The 20,837-nt window shown below is 42.4% G+C and overlaps 1 protein-coding gene across 1 annotated transcript; it reads right to left on the bottom strand.

Moving 5' to 3' along the window:
- Positions 1-2,257: 2,257 nt before the first annotated feature.
- On the bottom strand, positions 2,258-19,646 carry LOC139581881 (annexin A5-like). Its single transcript, XM_071412091.1, has 12 exons — positions 19,617-19,646; positions 19,349-19,436; positions 16,841-16,935; positions 13,331-13,444; positions 11,048-11,138; positions 9,606-9,685; positions 9,240-9,290; positions 8,711-8,804; positions 8,265-8,360; positions 4,424-4,482; positions 4,162-4,284; positions 2,258-3,150 (listed from the first exon to the last, which is right to left on the bottom strand). The coding sequence occupies exons 1-12, from the start codon at positions 19,644-19,646 to the stop codon at positions 3,091-3,093; spliced, it is 981 nt and encodes a 326-aa protein (XP_071268192.1). The 3' UTR covers positions 2,258-3,090.
- Positions 19,647-20,837: the final 1,191 nt, after the last annotated feature.

The raw sequence follows: 20,837 nt of genomic DNA, 5'->3' as shown, positions 1-20,837 counted from the left end.
CTGTGATTTATTTAGAATTCAAGGCACACTTAACCAGCATGGCTACCACAGCATTCTGCAGCGATACGCCATCCCATCTGGTTTGGGCTTAGTGGGACTATAATTTGGTTTTCAACAGGACAATGACCCTTGCACACCTCCAGGCTGTGTAATGGCTATTTTACCAAGAGTGATGGAGTGCTGCATCAGATGACCTGGCCTCCACAATCCCCCGACCTCAACCAAATGTAGATGGTTTGGGATGAGTCAGACCGCAGAGTAAAGGAAGAGCAGCCAACAAGTGCTCAGCATTTGTGGGAATTCCGCCAAGACTGTTGGAAAAGCATTCCAGGTGAAGCTAGTTGAGGGAATGCCAAGAGTGTGCAAAGCTGTCATCAAGGCAAAGGGTGGCTATTTGAAGAATTTGTTTAACTTGATGTCTTCACTTTTATTCTACAATGTAGAAAATAGTCAAAAACTGGTACTGGTACAATAAATCTGATTCCTGGCCCTGCGTCTGAGCGGTCAAATCTGGTTTATTTGCCATCAAGTGCTTTTTAGACTGTTATTGGCAGATCTGGTTGCTTTCTAGCTATGTTGACAGTTTTGACAAGAACATGAGGTAGCTAACTAGCTTGTTAATTGTGTACAAACAAATGAGCGAATGTGCTAGAAAGCTAACAGCTTCCTAGCTAGCTAGTTTAGTCATTTTTGCAGTGGCGTGCCGTGGGCCTGGGGCCTAGGCCTTCAGTGAGGTACTACACAGTCCCACCCGAATTAATCCACCTCTTATTACCATCATTATGCCATGGCTCTAGACACTATACATTTAGACAGAAACGCAGTATAACCAGGCGTTGCGTCACCTTGAAATTGACAAATTGACATTTTTGGGTAAACAGTGTTTAACAGACAACTCAAGTTTGCAAAGCCAGTGTGGCTCCAAACACCAAATCGATCACTTGCAAATAATAGGCATTCCCAGCAGTACAGTTTGCAGTGCTTCTCGGAGCCTGTGAGCAATTGACAGCGCTCGTAGTTGAAACTTTGAAAGTGGCGAGCGAACGAACCCCTTTCCCGCCTGTGACAGGCTTTGTGGCGTCGGGCGACCTCTCCTTACAATGTCTAACTTTTCTTGAAAAGTTCGTCTTGAGAATGGCGTTATAATTATATCCTCGACCAAATCGATATCTTCTCCTCCTTCCGCCATTGTGGGTTGAAAAAACAGCTTAGTAGAACGCAAATTAATTCGTTTATCAAATTCAGTTTCCTAGATCTGCATAGACCTGCCCATAGGACCTGCCTCTCAATATTGGTAATCCAATCAAAAGACGTGGACGCACTACGCCTGCTAGCTGGCTCCTGTGTAACACTGGAGCCAGCCAGCAGGCGTATAATAGCCAACTCTAAAGCTGATTGGTTGACACAAAATTTTAATTTCCATTCACTTTAAGCTACAAGCGCCCGCACTGTTGATTCTGAAGGCCTGAGGGCAGATTTTAGACCCCTGGCAACACATGATGGCTGAATATGATTGGATAAAAGATCTAACATAAAGACCAGCCCTCCAAATCTCAACCTGGGGCTGGAAGCAGTGCAACCAAGAGGAAATCTATGAAATGAAGAGTATAACTCTTACTCTGGGGAATAATTTAATACATATTTGTGGGAAAATATATTTAAAAAAAATATATATTCTGATGATGTTTAGGCCAGCAGAGAAGGCCTTGCAGGCCCTGACGGCCCACCACTGCATTTTTGGCTCGCCACAGTAGTTGTTTTGAAAGTTGGATCATCTTGTCCTTTGAGGCTTTAAAAGTGTTCTTACACTATGATTTTGAACATTCAAAGCAACTGGGAAACGTCCATGGCAGGCATTGTTGTCGCCTTAGCTTGCTACATAACTTCTGAGTGAGCACCACCACCAATCAGCCTACACCACAGTGCACACACCGGTCATTATTATGACAACTAGGGTAGCCATTTCAGCAAATGACATCTGTCTGAACACACATAAATCAGATTTGGTCACTGGTAACTTGCTGTTTGGACAGTCAGTATTCCAAAACGGATTTGAGAAACAAAACTGATTTAAACATTAAGGCCTGCAGTGTGAACAAGGCTTTAGAGGCGATTGATATCTTGTATAACTGCCCAAGTGTTCATGCATAGATAATTGCATATCATTACTTATTGACACTCCTGTTGCAATTCACCACTTCATATGTAATTCATGAGTGAAACATCATAGTAGACATTATCCTTTTAATAATTGAACAGCAGCGTTGTACAGATGTAGGATCTTCATTTGAGTCAGTTTGCTACAGCAAGAAAATAATCCTGCAGCAACAGAAAAGTTAATTAATATGTGGATTATAATTAATGTAGGGGTTGATACATTTTTCGATAGGACAAATCAAGTCTGACATTTTAAAATGGAAATTACAAAGTTTAGAAACCTTTTGAAAACTCGAATACACTACAAGTTTGTATTTCCTGCTGTGCGGGGAATTTCTCAGCAACAAAAGAGTGATCAAATTAAGATCCTACATCTGTATATCTAACTCCCATAGACACATAGTATAGAGTAAGATAGCATGTTGATTTAACTAACAATAAAGAAGAGAACTTCAAAGGAATTTCATATAGCAATATTATTCTCATTATTTCCCTGAAATTGTTTGACAAAACAAAGCATAGTTTGGTACACATGACCATTAGGCTGTGTTTACACAGGCATCACAATTCTGATCTTTTGCCCAATTACTCACAAAACATCTGATCTGATTGGGCAAAATACCAATTATTGTAAAAAGATCAGAATTGGGCTGCCTGTGTAAACGCAGCCTTAGTGTCAAAGAATGGGCTGATTATTTGAACAATATAGGAAAAAACAGGGCACACACTTTTGAGTTCAATATGTGTTGAATGTGGGCAATCAAGACACATAGCCAATACAATCAAGTGGTATCTCAAGCCAATCGTCGAACAGAAGCCAATAGAGTCAAGTGTTAATTAATTGTAATTGGCAGAGAGTATCAAGTGCAGCCCATTGCCACTCCATAACGCATCATCATACAGCGCCATCATTGCACATAATCAAAAAACGCCTCAGTCATTTCCTCCACAAAGGTAGAGCAGGGCCTTTCCGTAGTCCCCATCGGTGTCGTCCTGTGAATGAGTAAACAAATAAACACAAACTGGCATTTAAGATACATTCAGTACTTTCAGACAGACGAGCAGCCTATGGGTTTACATAGGCCCGAATACTCAGTTAGTACAACTGATGTACAACACATTCGACAGACAGCTTTGTCATACAACAGAGAGTTGGTCTACAAAACCATTGTGCAGTGTCTTCGCATCGGTTGTGTAAACAACATCCGTTGGATGTTGTGTCAAATGGGTTGTACATCAGGACTGGCATTATGCACTTTGTCAACCTGACGCAAGTCAGAGCAGGAAGGCTGCTCATCATTACCAAGGCAGAGAGCATGTCATGTTGAGTCATGTGTTGAGAGCACTGCAATACTGACAGAGTTGACAGTGTCATAAATGGATGATGTAGGCTGTAGATTGCGAGGTTGGAAATAAGGACACATGACAGGAGGTTGCACGTATGTACTGGTCCTATCCATTTGGAATTACACCAGTCTAGTACGCCCTCTGTGATATCTGACATCTCCCATGTCAATGGGGCTGAAACCAGATATGGTATTCTTCCTATCCAGATACGGATGAGCTAAAGACCTAGGAGGATACTCAAGAGAGAAACAGTTTGTCACAATAGCCAACTAGCTACATTATTTTGGGATCGTGTGGCTGGGGCAGGTGGAATAATGGACCTGTTACTCAGGTGACTTCACAGTGTATTGGTGTGTGACAAAAAAATGTATCGAATGAATCTAGTGGCACTGGAGATGTGGTAGCTGGGTATAGAGGTAGATTATTAGGGTTAGTCATCTGGGATGAAGGTGAGACTAGTGCATTGTACCTGGTTAAAGGAGAGACTAGTCCACTGTACCTGAATGGTTAGCTCATTGTACCTGAATAGTTATAAGGGAGACTAGCCTTTTGTACCAGAATGGATAGAGGAGAGACTAGCCCATTGTACCTGAATAAATAAAAGGGAGACTCGCCTTTTGTACCAGAATGGATAGAGGAGAGATTTGCCCCCTGTACCTGAATGGTGTTGTAGAGCGAGGCCCCATACATCTTCTTAAAGCAGGCTCTGATGTCCAGCATGTCTGTCTCACTCCTGGACACCATGATTCTCATCAGAGTCTGGTCATCAGTGCCAGCGCGCTAACAATAAACAATAGACATCACAATTACAAATGCCTAAACCTAAATTACTGAATAACTTCTGGAGATATGCGATGGCAATTCAAACTTTCTCGCAAATCGTCCACACAATGATTGATAACAAACACAAAGAGCATACCCTCATAGACCCATTGAGAGACTCCGCAAAGTAGGCTGGGACACTCTTAGCACACTTCACTATGGAAAAGAAAGATGGCATTCCCAAATGATTAATTAATGTTTCAATATAATGCATGCATGCAACATGTACAGTATGTACTGTTTTTTTGGTTTGATTTATCAAAGTGCAATAGAGAAATCCCAGTCTTTAAGTGTGTTATATTTCAGTTTTGTATCTTTATCTTCTTTTTTTCCCTTTTTTTTCCCCTTACTGTGTCTTGCTTATCATACATTTACATTTACATTTAAGTCATTTAGCAGACGCTCTTATCCAGAGCGACTTACAAATTGGTGCATTCACCTTATGATATCCAGTGGAACAACCACTTTACAATAGTGCATCTAACTCTTTTAAGGGGGGGGGGGGGGGTTAGAAGGATTACTTTATCCTATCCTAGGTATTCCTTAAAGAGGTGGGGTTTCAGGTGTCTCCGGAAGGTGGTGATTGACTCCGCTGACCTGGCGTCGTGAGGGAGTTTGTTCCACCATTGGGGTGCCAGAGCAGCGAACAGTTTTGACTGGGCTGAGCGGGAACTGTACTTCCTCAGAGGTAGGGAGGCGAGCAGGCCAGAGGTGGATGAACGCAGTGCCCTTGTTTGGGTGTAGGGCCTGATCAGAGCCTGAAGGTACGGAGGTGCCGTTCCCCTCACAGCTCCGTAGGCAAGCACCATGGTCTTGTAGCGGATGCGAGCTTCAACTGGAAGCCAGTGGAGAGAGCGGAGGAGCGGGGTGACGTGAGAGAACTTGGGAAAGTTGAACACCAGACGGGCTGCGGCGTTCTGGATGAGTTGTAGGGGTTTAATGGCACAGGCAGGGAGCCCAGCCAACAGCGAGTTGCAGTAATCCAGACGGGAGATGACAAGTGCCTGGATTAGGACCTGCGCCGCTTCCTGCGTGAGGCAGGGTCGTACTCTGCGAATGTTGTAGAGCATGAACCTACAGGAACGGGTCACCGCCTTGATGTTAGTTGAGAACGACAGGGTGTTGTCCAGGATCACGCCAAGGTTCTTAGCACTCTGGGAGGAGGACACAATGGAGTTGTCAACCGTGATGGCGAGATCATGGAACGGGCAGTCCTTCCCCGGGAGGAAGAGCAGCTCCGTCTTGCCGAGGTTCAGCTTGAGGTGGTGATCCGTCATCCACACTGATATGTCTGCCAGACATGCAGAGATGCGATTCACCACCTGGTTATCAGAGGGGGGAAAGGAGAAGATTAATTGTGTGTCGTCTGCATAGCAATGATAGGAGAGACCATGTGAGGATATGACAGAGCCAAGTGACTTGGTGTATAGCGAGAATAGGAGAGGGCCTAGAACAGAGCCCTGGGGGACACCAGTGGTGAGAGCACGTGGTGCGGAGACAGATTCTCGCCACGCCACCTGGTAGGAGCGACCTGTCAGGTAGGACGCAATCCAAGCGTGGGCCGCGCCGGAGATGCCCAGCTCGGAGAGGGTGGAGAGGAGGATCTGATGGTTCACAGTATCAAAGGCAGCCGATAGGTCTAGAAGGATGAGAGCAGAGGAGAGAGAGTTAGCTTTAGCAGTGCGGAGCGCCTCCGTGACACAGAGAAGAGCAGTCTCAGTTGAATGACTAGTCTTGAAACCTGACTGATTTGGATCAAGAAGGTCATTCTGAGAGAGATAGCAGGAGAGCTGGCCAAGGACGGCACGTTCAAGAGTTTTGGAGAGAAAAGAAAGAAGGGATACTGGTCTGTAGTTGTTGACATCGGAGGGATCGAGTGTAGGTTTTTTCAGAAGGGGTGCAACTCTCGCTCTCTTGAAGACGGAAGGGACGTAGCCAGCGGTCAAGGATGAGTTGATGAGCGAGGTGAGGTAAGGGAGAAGGTCTCCGGAAATGGTCTGGAGAAGAGAGGAGGGGATAGGGTCAAGCGGGCAGGTTGTTGGGCGGCCGGCCGTCACAAGACGCGAGATTTCATCTGGAGAGAGAGGGGAGAAAGAGGTCAAAGCACAGGGTAGGGCAGTGTGAGCAGAACCAGCGGTGTCGTTTGACTTAGCAAACGAGGATCGGATGTCGTCGACCTTCTTTTCAAAATGGTTGACGAAGTCATCAGCAGAGAGGGAGGAGGGGGGAGGAGGGGGAGGAGGATTCAGGAGGGAGGAGAAGGTGGCAAAGAGCTTCCTAGGGTTAGAGGCAGATGCTTGGAATTTAGAGTGGTAGAAATTGGCTTTAGCAGCAGAGACAGAAGAGGAGAATGTAGAGAGGAGGGAGTGAAAGGATGCCAGGTCCGCAGGGAGGCGAGTTTTCCTCCATTTCCGCTCGGCTGCCCGGAGCCCTGTTCTGTGAGCTCGCAATGAGTCGTCGAGCCACGGAGCAGGAGGGGAGGACCGAGCCGGCCTGGAGGATAGGGGACATAGAGAGTCAAAGGATGCAGAAAGGGAGGAGAGGAGGGTTGAGGAGGCAGAATCAGGAGATAGGTTGGAGAAGATTTGAGCAGAGGGAAGAGATGATAGGATGGAAGAGGAGAGAGTAGCGGGGGAGAGAGAGCGAAGGTTGGGACGGCGCGATACCATCCGAGTAGGGGCAGTGTGGGAAGTGTTGGATGAGAGCGAGAGGGAAAAGGATACAAGGTAGTGGTCGGAGACTTGGAGGGGAGTTGCAATGAGATTAGTGGAAGAACAGCATCTAGTAAAGATGAGGTCAAGCGTATTGCCTGCCTTGTGAGTAGGGGGGGAAGGTGAGAGGGTGAGGTCAAAAGAGGAGAGGAGTGGAAAGAAGGAGGCAGAGAGGAATGAGTCAAAGGTAGACGTGGGGAGGTTAAAGTCACCCAGAACTGTGAGAGGTGAGCCATCCTCAGGAAAGGAACTTATCAGGGCGTCAAGCTCATTGATGAACTCTCCAAGGGAACCTGGAGGGCGATAAATGATAAGGATGTTAAGCTTGAAAGGGCTGGTAACTGTGACAGCATGGAATTCAAAGGAGGCGATAGACAGATGGGTCAGGGGAGAAAGAGAGAATGTCCACTTGGGAGAGATGAGGATCCCAGTGCCACCACCCCGCTGACCAGAAGCTCTCGGGGTGTGCGAGAACACGTGGGCAGACGAGGAGAGAGCAGTAGGAGTAGCAGTGTTATCAGTGGTAATCCATGTTTCCGTCAGTGCCAAGAAGTCGAGGGACTGGAGGGAAGCATAGGCTGAGATGAACTCTGCCTTGTTGGCCGCAGATCGGCAGTTCCAGAGGCTGCCTGAGACCTGGAACTCCACGTGGGTCGTGCGCGCTGGGACCACCAGGTTAGAGTAGCAGCGGCCACGCGGTGTGAAGCGTTTGTATGGTCTGTGCAGAGAGGAGAGAACAGGGATAGACAGACACATAGTTGACAGGCTACAGAAGAGGCTACGCTAATGCAAAGGAGATTGGAATGACAAGTGGACTACACGTCTCGAATGTTCAGAAAGTTAAGCTTACGTTGCAAAAAATCTTATTGACTAAAATGATATAGTACTGCTGGCTGGTGAAATAGGCTAGCTAGCAGTGGCTGCGTTGTTGACTTTGTTTGAAAGTGTAGCTGGCTAGGTAACCTCTAACTGGCTAGGTAACCTCAACAATTACTCTAGACTACACAATTATCTTGGATACAAAGACGGCTATGTAGCCAGCTAAGATCAAACAAATCAAACTGTTGTACTGTAATGAAATGAAATGTAATACTACCTGTGGAGCAAAGCGGAATGCAACTACTCGCTCCAACCCGGAAGTGCGTATCGTAGAGGGAGAGGCAATAGAAGTGTTGTTTCTTGTATTATTGTCTTTTGTGTCTTTAAATCATCATTGTAAAGTCTTACCAACAGCCAGCATTAAGTTCTCCAGGTTTCCAGTAGTCTCGCCCTCAATGCTGTCCTCAATATCATTGCCAGACAGCTTCTTGTAGGCCTCAAACACTTCAAATGAAAAAAGAGAAAAAATTACAAATTAGAATGTGATGTTATTTGATGTTACAATAAAAGTGTAGAATGCCATTCTGTTTTTATGATTGAACAAAATGGCCGTAATCGCTCATTTACACCGTGGAAATAAAACATCTAGAATCCCAGAGCCGATTAAAGAGCCAGCACTAAAAGTTAAAGCTTGCACTTGGGAGGCATTTAAACACACACACACACACAAACACACACACACACACACACACACACACACACACACACACACACACACACACACACACACACACACACACACACACACACACACACACACACACACACACACACACACACACACACACACACACCTAGGCGAAGGTGTTCATGGCTCCTGTTGCCCAGGATGTTGATGAATTTCTCCACGTCTGTGCCAACCTTCCCCTCGCCAGCAGCAAACAGTTCCTGAAACATATACCGGTCACTGGATTTCACAGAATATTATAAGGCCATGGTCAATGGAGTGGATGACAAAAGGCTAAATGAACCTTCAGGGGACCTATATTATACATGCATGTGTCATTAGTAAATGTACTGTAGCCTACAATACTGATCCAAGTATGGAAACTCAAAACCTACAAAAACAATAGTAGCTTTAAGGACAGCGTTTTCCTTTCCAGTTAGCAAATGTCCTAAATAAATGTTTCATGTCGATAATTTATCAGAGAGCAATGTGATACTGTCTTGAAGCTTGTTTGTCCTTTAGGCCTATGGTAATAGTTTGAAGGCATATCCTAAGCATGTTAACATTTGAGCGCTGAAGACAAAATGTCATTATGTCTTGCGCTATAGCATATCACTTAGCGAGCACCCACCAACCCACACATAGGGTTACGTTACCTTTGCGTCTTTCTCAATCGTGTCTTCATCCACCCCTTCGTCTCTGCTCCCCTACAACAACGAAAAAACAGAGGAGCAAAGAGGAAGAAAGAACAAAGGCAGAAGGTCAGTGCGTCATGGGAGAAGAGCCATGTCTACCCTTTCGTCACCTAATTTTGCTGAGTGTCTCCCAACCTGGCAACCTGATGGGTTAGGTTACCAGACAATGATATGCAGTATGCGTCACTCCCTCCTCCTTCCTCACTCTATGCCCACCTCAACTTAACCACTCATGACTTTGTAATGACATCACGAAAGCACTCTCATTATTAGAAGGAAATACCTCTCTCGTCCCTTTGTGTCATCCCTCCTTCTCCCTTTGTTTACCTGCAGAAGGATCACTAGAAGCTTTTGGAAGTGGCCCGAGGTGTCACCAGTGATATCTTTCTCCAGCTTGCCACCGCACTCTGAGAAAGATGAGAAGAGAGAGAAGGGAAGGGCAGAAGATTGCTTACACTTATCTCTGACAATAGTCGCCAATGGCAGAAATCGACTCAGATTGGTCGTGCTCTGTTTAGCCGAAGGTCTCCGCCAGGGGGATTTGATTAGAAGGGTAACAGATGAATCAGGCTTCTCCAGTGTTCAACTCAGATGGCCAGTGTGGCTCTTATCCTTGGCCTATTGTGCCTGGTTCCAGAACAGTTTGTGCTGTGACAATGGTGTGATAATGACCATAGGAGTTGGCAAGGCAAATTGTAAATGGATGCAAAATCATTTACAGCACCCTTACAAAAATATAACATGAACAAAATCACGTGAGAAAAAGGCAAACCAGCAATGGGATGCAGGGTGCAATGTTGCTGGAATGAACGTGCCAAAACTTGCAACTGGAAAAAAGACAGTGAAAGCAAATGCCTGGGTAACATAACCCAAGACAGGGAAAATTGAAGGAAAGAGGGAGGAGGAATTTTATTGAATTGCATTATCATAAATTATGTTTTACTGAAAACAATTATTTGGCATGCATTTACAATTAATTTAAAGAGTTTCATTCAAAAACATTATATATCCATTTTCAGAAATGTTGGTCAATTAGCTAGTACTGTTTAAAACTTCTTCAGGATTGGTGGGTCCCCTGCGGGACGGTTGAGCTAACGTAGGCTAATGCGATTAGCATGAGGTTGTAAGTAACAAGAACATTTCCCGGGACAGACATATCTGATATGGGCAGAAAGCTTAAATTCTTGTTAATCGAACTGCACTGTCCAATTTACAGTAGCTATTACAGTGAAATAATACCATGCTATTGTTTGAGGAGAGTGCACAGTTTTGAACATGAAAAGTTATTAATAAACAAATTCTAGAATAAGAATGAGTGGAAGAGACAGACATTCAGATTCAAAGCAAGGTTCCACAATATGTGGACGACCGGTGGCCATATTGCATTCTGGGAGACAATCTGTCTCTGCTTTAGCTTAAGCCAATTTGTCAAATTTTGGGAAAAGCACTGATCCAGCATTTGAAAGCAGAAACATTATGGTATCAAGGTTATGCAGATGGTTGTAAAATGTGGAATGTGTCACTATATTTGTTGGACCGTGAAAACATCATGCGGATTGTGTTCAGCCCAACTTCTCTCCACTGTTGACTAAACATGGTTACGGATGTTTTTATGGATGATACTGCGACACTCATAAAAGGTGTTATGAATGCCTATTTATACCATCAGCTTAAGTGCTACCTGTTTTCCTTGTGGAGCCTCTCTCACCTTTCTCGCAGATGAAGAATGAATAGGTTATGAATGTTTCATGATACATTCAACCGCTCACCTTTCTTGTAGACTTTGACGATGTCTTTAATCTGGGCGCAGGTCTTGGACGCTAGGATCTCAATTAGCACGTCATCATCAGTCCCCGCTCCCTGGGGAAGAGCAGTCAGAGACCGTCAGAAAAGGCCACTCAATACTCAATAACTGGCTGACAATTATGTAACAACCAGCTAGCAAGCGCTTTTATTGATTTCAGTACATGTGGACATGGTTAAAAAAGTGCAAGATTAAAAAAGAAATGCCGGTACATGATATAAACTGCTCCACATGCTTAATTTTCATGCTCTTCAATGCCTTCAGAAAGTATTTAAACCCCTTGACTTTTTTGACATTTTGCTGTTACTGCCTGAATTTAAAATGGATTAAATTGAGATTTTGTTTCACTGGCCTACACACAATACCCCATAATGTCAAAGTGGAAGTATGTTTTTTAGATTTTTTAAAAACAAATTAATTACAAATGAAAAGCTGAAATGTGTCAATAAGTATTCAACCCCTTCGTTATGGCCAGCCTAAACAAGTTCAGGTGTAAGAATGTGCTTAACAAGTCATATAATAAGTTGCATGGACTCTGTGTGAAATAATGTTTAACATTATTTATTAATAATCAGAAGTTTACATTCACCTTAGCCAAATACATTTAAACTCAGTTTTTCACAATTCCTGACATTTAATCCTGGTAAAAATTCCCTGTCTTAGCTCAGTTAGGATCACCACTTTATTATAAGAATTTGAAATGTCAGAATAATAGTAGAGAGAATAATCTATTTCAGCTTTCATTTCTTTCATCACATTCCCAGTGCGTCAGAAGTTTACGTACACTCAATTAGTATTTGATAGCATTGCCTTTAAATTGTTTTTAACTTGGGTCAAAAGTTTCGGGTAGCCTTCCACAAGCTTCCCACAATAAGTTGGGTGAATTTTGGCCCATTCCTCCTGACAGAGCTGGTGTAACCAAGTCAGGTTTGTAGGCCTCCTTGCTCGCACACGCTTTTTCAGTTCTGAGGTCAGGGCTTTGTGATGGCCACTCCAATACCTTGACTTTGTTGTCCTTAAGCCATTTTGGAAGTACGCTTGGGGTCATTGTCCATTTGGAAGACCCATTTGCGACCAAGCTTTAACTTCCTGGCTGATGTCTTGAGATGTTGCTTCAATATATCCACCAAAATGTCCATCCTCATGATGCCATCTATTTTGTGAAGTGCACCAGTCCCTCCTGCAGCAAAGCACCCCCACAGCATGATGCTGCCACCCCCGTGCTTCACGGTTGGGATGGTGTTCTTCGGCTTGCAAGCCTCCCCCTTTTTCCTCCAAACATAACGATGGTCATTATGGCTAAACAGTTCTATTTTTGTTTCATCAGACCAGAGGACATTTCTCCAAAAAGTACGATCTTTGTCCCCATGTGCAGTTGCAAACCATAGTCTGGCTTTTTTATGGCGGTATTGGAGCAGTGATGTCTTCCTTGCTGAGCGGCCTTTCAGGTTATGTCGATAGAAGACTCGTTCTCCTGTGGATATAGATACTTTTGTACCTGTTTCCTCCAGCATTCCTCCAGCAAGTTCCCTTGCTGTTGTTCTGGGATTGACACTTCTCGCACCAAATTACATTCATCTCTAGGAGACAGAAAGCGTCTCCTTCCTGAGCGGTATGACGGCTGCGTGGTCCCATGGTGTTTATACTTGCGTACTATTGTTTGTACAGATGAATATGGTACCTTCAGGTGTTTGGGAGTTGCTCCCAAGAATGAACCAGACTTGTGGAGGTCTACAATTTTTTTCTGAGGTCTTGGCTTATTTCTTTTGATTTTCCCATGATGTCAAGCAAAGAGGCACTGAGTTTAAGGTAAGCCTTGAAATACATCCACAGGTACACCTCCAATTGACTCAAATTATGTCAATTAGCCTATCAGAAGCTTCTAAAACCATGACATAATTTTCTGGAATTTTCCAAGCTGTTTAAAGGCACAGTCAACTTAGTGTATGTAAACTTCTGACCCACTGGAATTGTGATACAGTGAATTATAAGTGAAATAATCTGTCTGTAAACAATTGTTGGAAGAATGACTTGTGTCATGCACAAAGTAGATGTCCTAACTGACTTGCCAAAACTATAGTTCGTTAACAAGAAATTTGTGGAGTGGTTGAAAAACTAGTTTTAATGACTCAAACCTAAGTGTATGTAAACTTCCGACTTCAACTGTATATTGCATGTCTGACTGCACAATACATGACTTATTCTTGGAGCCATAACCAAACATAGACTATACATTGCTGTACTTTACCTTGAGTGCTTTGTGGAGTTGAGAGGCGTCATAGGAAATGGGAGGCGTCATCAACGCCACAACGAGCGTCTCGAACAAGCCTCCCAGCTCCGACTTTAAAGCACTCACAAGATCCTGTAGAAAAATAAAGACAATATTAAGATAACTTACACAATAGAAGGGTTTTTCTCTTTTAAATAAGAAATATCTGAACAAATAGAGCCACAATTGCTTACTCAATCGGTACATTTGAATTATTCACAAGATCCTGAGGGAAAAATGTACTTTGAACAATGGAAAAGTGTTTGTTTTGGAACTTTACAGTTTTTATATATATATCTTGGATTTACAGAGCCAAATTCATTATCTCGATCAATACATTTAAATTATGAACTATTTTGATGATTCATATTCTGATAACTTTGACAATGAAGGAAGCGCTTGCTTTGGATTTTTTTTAAGTAATAGGAAAATCTTTGAATAAAAGAGCAGAAGTCCTTAACTTAATCAATACATTTGAATGATGAACGGATGTTTTGCGAACTTGTGCACACGGAATTGTAAGCTAACATTTGGCTTATGAGAGAGAGTTAAATGTATTAGTGTTGACTCTAAAATACATCAGTTGAGTCACCCCTAAGACGTGTACTGGAGAGAGAGAGTTATCAGGGACCCTGTTAACTAAATATATTATTGGCTTTCCTCTTGTGATAAGGCATCAGCCACCCCAGCACATTACTCACAGAAGTGTATGTCGGGAATGTATTTTTATTAGCTGTTTATCATAGATGTGGGCTTTTTTTTGGTAATGATCTGAACAGGCAGGGGACAGAGAGAGAGAGAGAGAGAGAGAGAGAGAGAGAGAGAGAGAGAGAGAGAGAGAGAGAGAGAGAGAGAGAGAGAGAGAGAGGAGAGAAAGAGAGAGGAGAGAAAGAGAAATAGAGAGACAGAGACAGAGAGAGAGAAAGAGAGAGAGACAGAGAGCGAGAGAGAGAGGGAGGAAAATGAATAAAGAACAACATGAAAGGGAGATTGAAAAGGAAAAAGAAGAGGGGGAGGAGGGAGGTGTGGGGAGGGAGAGATTGTGAGTGGTGGGTGGGTAGCTGGGTGGGTGGCAGGTAGAGAAACTTATGGCATGCATGGGTGTATAATATTTCAGAACCCTCATGAGGGCCAACTGTATATTCTAGGCATTGGACAGATGCTATTCATCACAGATAAGTCAAACAACCTCTTGGAGCCCCTGGGCTGCTAGCTACGTGACATCTGCACAATTGCTATACAGTCACGCCAATCTGCCCGTACTAATGAACACCAAATCTGAGAGTAACAGTAAAGCATTTTGGCAGTATGTGGATGGAATACTCTTCTCCTTTGTAGTAACATTTGAACATATAGTGTACTGTAACTGCCCTTACAAAAAAACATGAAAAAAAGAATGTAAAAAAAATACATAAAAATAAATGTGGTTTTCAGACACGTGTCAACACACATGTGAACACAAAACATGTGAACAAATGTCACCTACAATAAAAAATAAAATAAAATTGCAAAGCTGGTTGAGAGAATGCCAGAGTGTGCAAAGCTGTCATCAAGGCAAAGGGTGGCTACTTTGAAGAATCTCAAATATAAAATATATTTGGATTTGTTAACCCTGTGGCGCTAGGCTAGGCTATGCTAGTCAGCGTTTCTGATGACAGTTATCCCGGATCCGGGATGGGTGGTCCAGAGAGGCTTTTTGGTTGTATTTGATAGTTTTGATGTCTTCACTATTATTCTACAATGTAGAAAATAGTCCAAATAAAGAAAAGTATCCAAACTTTGTGTCCAAACTTTTGACTGTTATGTAAATGTGAATACATTTTTTATTGATACATTTGCAAAACAAAAAAAATCCCAAAACCAATTTTTGCTTTATCATTATGGTGTATTTTGTGTAGATTGATGAGGGGAAAACATTTTTTAATCAATTTTAGAATAAGGCTGTAATCTAACAAAATGTTGACAAAAAAAGTCAAGGGGTCTGAATACTTTCCGAAGGCACTGAATGTGGTTCTCAGGACACGTTTGAAGTTTCACATGTGTGTTTTTTCACGTTTATGTCTCACCATTTCCAGCTACATCTGGTCTTCCATTCAGTGACCGACCAGGACCGGGCCTGATAAGCTTCAGAGGAAAACCAGCAGTGGGATACAGGGTGCTATGTTGCTGGAAAAACTTGTGCCAAAACTTGCAACTGGAAAAAAGGCAGCGAAAGCAAAGGCCATGGTAACCAAAGATAGAGAGAATTGCAGGAAAGAGGGAGGTGCTTTATTTAATCACGTTATCATGTATATTTTTTACTTTCAAATTTTTTTAGCTTCAATTTCCAATTCATTTTCTCCTTGCATTTCAAAATGATTTCCTTGCAACATTTTGTTTTGCTATCAATATTTGTGGGTTTATGTTTTGCTTTCAATACCGTTATTTTTGTTTAAAATACAACGAAAATGATATTAATGGCAAAAAGTAACTCACTCGCTAGAGGATTGGACCATATAATAACACTATTACTATATTACACTATTAATCCCCACCACAGTTTCAGTAAAAAGTGGAGGGATGGGGCTGGAGAAATGCAATTACTCTCAAATCCATAGACCACGTAATGGGTGTAAGGAGTGGCCATCCATGACATCAAAATGATAGTTTTTGCCATGTTTTTAGGCTTTGTTTACAAACATTGGAGTAAAACAAGCTTATATTTTGGGTTCTGATGCGGTACAACAGTTGAACTAAGCTTATGAGGCATTTATACGTTATATTCTTCAATAATCAATGGGTTCATATAATTCATTTAGAAGTCCAAAAATTGGTGTAGCAACTAAGGACAGCCCCTTTAACCAGGCAGTGATCTTCATACAGCAGAACTATGTCGCCACTTGAGCGTGATCCGTTAACCCCCCCAAAAAATATCCTGTCCACTGTTCCATGAATGTCCTGCAAAATGATTTCCTTGTCCCTCATTGGGCTTTTTAGGATTCCACCGGTGGAAACTTTGCTACTGCAAAATGCTAAACATTGCTACTGCAACATGCTAAAACCATCTTCACATGTGAGGAGAATAACATTATTTCAACCCCACATGGGAATCTGCAAATCCAGAAGTGAACGTGATTTTTTTTTTTTTTTTTTTTTTACATGTGAAACGGCAAATGTGTTTTCACATGTGAACTTTTTAAACATGTGAAACTGCACATTTTGCAGTGGTGTTAACATGTTAACTGTAAATGTAATGTGAAAATATGGTGTCAATTTAAGCTCAACATGTGAAAACAACCATTTCACATGTACAAATTTGACATGTGTTTTTGTTGTAAGGGTATACATGAGCTCATCTAATTGTTTTCCATTAGGTAACCCCTGGGTAGACCAGCTTTTTTTGGCTGATGAATGATGAGGTTGGTGACAACGTCACAACAGTGTTGGTGACATGATCTGTAGGCATCAATCAGACGATACGTGTCGCCTGTCATCGGCTTCCTGTCTCACCTTTCCGTGGGCCTTCTTGTACGCCGCCTTGATTTCCTGCCGTTGATTGTTGCTGCGCGATGTCAGGAGCATGAGAATGGTGTCCTCATCGGTGCCTGTCAAACATGATGGCAAACATACAGTAATTGATCTTAAATCAGTGACATGAGAACATGTCTTGATAATTAATTGCAGAACTCATTAAAACAAGGCCACCCTTATTTATTTTTTTTATTTCACCTTTATTTAACCAGGTAGGCTAGTCGAGAACAAGTTCTCATTTGCAACTGCGACCTGGCCAAGATAAAGCATAGCAGTGTGAACAGACAACACAGAGTTACACATGGAGTAAACAATAAACAAGTCAATAACATGGTAGAAAAAAAAGAGAATCTATATACAATGTGTGCAAAAGGCATGAGGTAGGCAATAAATCGAATAATTACAATTTAGCAGATTAACACTGGAGTGATAAATCATCAGATGATCATGTGCAAGAAGAGATACTGGTGTGCAAAAGAGCAGAAGAGTAAATAAATAAAAGCAGTATGGGGGGTGAGGTAGGTAAATTGGGTGGGTAGTTTACAGATGGACTATGTACAGCTGCAGCGATCGGTTAGCTGCTCGGATAGCAGATTTTTTAAGTTGGAGATAAAAGTCTCCAACTTCAGAGATTTTTGCAATTCGTTCCAGTCGCAGGCAGCAGAGAACTGGAAGGAAAGGCGTCCAAATGAGGTTTTGGCTTTAGGGATGATCAGTGAGATACACCTGCTGGAGCGCGTGCTGCGGGTGGGTGTAGCCATCGTGACCAGTGAACTGAGATAAGGCGGCACTTTACCTAGCATAGCCTTGTAGATGACCTGGAGCCAGTGGGTCTGACGACGAACATGTAGCGAGGGCCAGCCGACTAGGGCATACAGGTCGCAGTGGTGGGTCGTATAAGGTGCTTTAGTAACAAAACGAATGGCACTGTGATAAACTGCATCCAGTTTGCTGAGTAGAGTATTGGAAGCTATTTTGTAGATGACATCGCCGAAGTCGAGGATCGGTAGGATAGTCAGTTTTACTAGGGTAAGTTTGGCGGCGTGAGTGAAGGAGGCTTTGTTGCGGAATAGAAAGCCGATTCTTGATTTGATTTTGGATTGGAGATGTTTGATATGAGTCTGGAAGGAGAGTTTGCAGTCTAGCCAGACACCTAGGTACTTATAGATGTCCACATATTCTAGGTCGGAACCGTCCAGGGTGGTGATGCTAGTCGGGCGTGCGGGTGCAGGCAGCGAACGGTTGAAAAGCATGCATTTGGTTTTACTAGCGTTTAAGAGCAGTTGGAGGCCACGGAAGGAGTGTTGTATGGCATTGAAGCTCGTTTGGAGGTTAGATAGCACAGTGTCCAAGGAAGGGCCGGAAGTATATAGAATGGTGTCGTCTGCGTAGAGGTGGATCAGGGAATCGCCCGCAGCAAGAGCAACATCATTGATGTATAACAGTATGGAATAACTCTTGTAAGTTACCACATTGTCCATTATATTGGTGTAGCGCATCAAGTAAGGAAATTAAGTCCGTGTTTTCAACGATAAAGGGTGTACGTTTGTCAGTTATTTCCATGCCCCAAAAGTGGTCTAATGTCGAGCTGAGTCCATATTCCATAAATAGATTGTGGTTTAAATGGCAGCAACCATTTATGGCAGCGATGTGTCTTTTGGGCTTAAGACCATCAAATGCACCATAACACTGGAACAATTGGTTTATGTACTGCTGTGATGAATTCCAGGTCATTACAGAGGGAAACGAAGTTCAAAGGTCAAATAGGCAAAACTAATCTAAATAGAAATTTAAAAAAATCTCTGTATCATGCTGGAGCTGAACCCTGCCTTTGAAGCTCTAGAATATAGATTAGCAATCCTCGCTTTAGATGGATAGAGTAAGAAGTTCCATAAAAACATGCCATTACAGTGGCATTATCCCGGGGAATTGTAGGGGAATAAAGTCTTGCATGAGATATTTAAGTACAGGTAGTTATAGTACTAGCCTGCACACCAAGCTAATGCAGTTTTTCTAAGCAAAAAAAAAAACAGTAATTAAGAAGTAAATACTCTGTAAATACTGCTTGTTACTAGTTTATTACAGTGTAATTACAAATTTTGCAGTTTCTCTGGTAAAGTTTATATCTGGTCATATGTGGCTCAGTTGGTAAGAGTGTGGAGCTAGAAACGGCAGGTTTATGAGTTCAATTGCCACTGAGGCCCCATAGTAAACTGTATGCCCTCACTATACGGGGCTGCAGCGTAGCCTAGTGGTTAGAGCATTGGACTAATAACCAAAAGGTTGCAAGATCAAATCCCCGAGCTGACAAGGTACAAAATCTGTCGTTCTGCCCCTGAACAAGGCACTGTTGCTAGGCCGTCATTGAAAATAAGAATTTGTTCTTAACTGACTTGCCTAGTTAAATAAAAGTTTAAAAAATACTGTAAGTCAGTTTAAAAAGTGTCTGCTAAATTGCATTTATAACATTAAGTGCATCTAACTCACCTATGCCTTTCATGGCCTTGTGCAGGAGCTCAGCATCCTGCTTGGCATTGAAGTTGACAAAGTCTTTCACACTGCCTCTGTAGGAATCCTGTGGGAAATAAACAACAACTGATGAACATAGGGAACTGAATACAGAGTACATTCCCTGCATTTCCAATATGTGTTGTTGTGGGTCAGACATGGGAGAAAAAGTTTTGCACAATCAAACTATAATCTAGCTAGCAAGTTTGGTTGCAGAAGCAAACACTTAACATCAGAAGGGGGATACTAGTGGAATATTGTGCAGCTGTGTCTCCATGCTATCCTCCTGAACTGAAACTTGTTCACAAGGTTGTTCTCAATAGACACTTTGCAATACTTTATTTTGTCCCTTCCAGATGGTTAGGCTACTGTAATCTAGTCTGTGTTAATCTACATATATGTTAACCATCATTGCTAATTCAGAAGTAAACACATACCGTACAAGCTCACATTGACAGGCCTACGTCATGTAGAGTCATAATTCTCTCAATTGTACTTGGTTTCCATCTCGGACGAAAATATAATTGGAGGAGAAAAGCAATATGACATCTCTTTCGGCCTCTGCCTCAGTCGGATGCCAGCGAAGGTTTAGAAAACTCACTTCCCACAATTTGCTTTGTTGTGCATCTCTTTGCATCTCTTTGTCTACTTAACAAGATCATACTGGTATGTGCTGATCAACAACAACAAAAAATTTGAATCGACTGAATGTCCGATTCTGCTACATATTGAGATTGCAGCTGGTTGGCTATGTTCAGCTAATGGTTAACATGTTAGCCATTATCCGTTGGTGAAGCATTATCAAATCAAATCAAATGTTATTGGTCACATACACACGGTTAGCAGATGTTATTGCGAGTGTAGCGAAATGCTTGTGCTTCTAGTTCCAACAGTGCAGTTGTATCTAACAAGTAATCTAACAATTCCACAACAAATCAAATCAAATCGTATTTGTCACATGCACCGAATACAACAGGTGTAGACCTTACAGTAAAATGCTTACTTACTGTACAAGCCCTTAACCAACAATTAAGTTAAGAAAAATACCTAAAAAAATAAATAAATAAAGGTAACAAATAATTAAAGGGCAGCAGTAAAATAACAATAGCGAGGCTATATACAGGGTGTGCGGGGGCACCAACTACCTAATTATGGGTCAAATTAAAGGCTATCAAGCACAAGGTACTCAATTCTTTAATCATTAAAGATATTGACATTAGAGAGCAACTGGAATTACATGACATGGGGTGAATAGATATAGTGGGTGAGGGGTGAAGACTACATCAGTGTAGTTTTTCATTAACAATTAAAGATGTCTTCTGTTTCCTTGCAGGCATTGAAGTAATAATGCAAAGACAGACAGGCAATCTGCACAAACAGTAATCAACCAATACAAATAGGTCTACGGGACAATCCACTGTTAGATTGATGGCATTTGGCAGTATTTACTCAATGGTTGAAACCCATT

The sequence above is a fragment of the Salvelinus alpinus genome, chromosome 7 (assembly GCF_045679555.1).
Source record: "Salvelinus alpinus chromosome 7, SLU_Salpinus.1, whole genome shotgun sequence".
In the NCBI taxonomy this organism is placed as follows: Eukaryota; Metazoa; Chordata; class Actinopteri; order Salmoniformes; family Salmonidae; genus Salvelinus; species Salvelinus alpinus.
The sequence above is the reverse complement of the archived record's forward strand: the minus strand, read 5'-3'. Positions and strand labels throughout refer to the sequence as shown.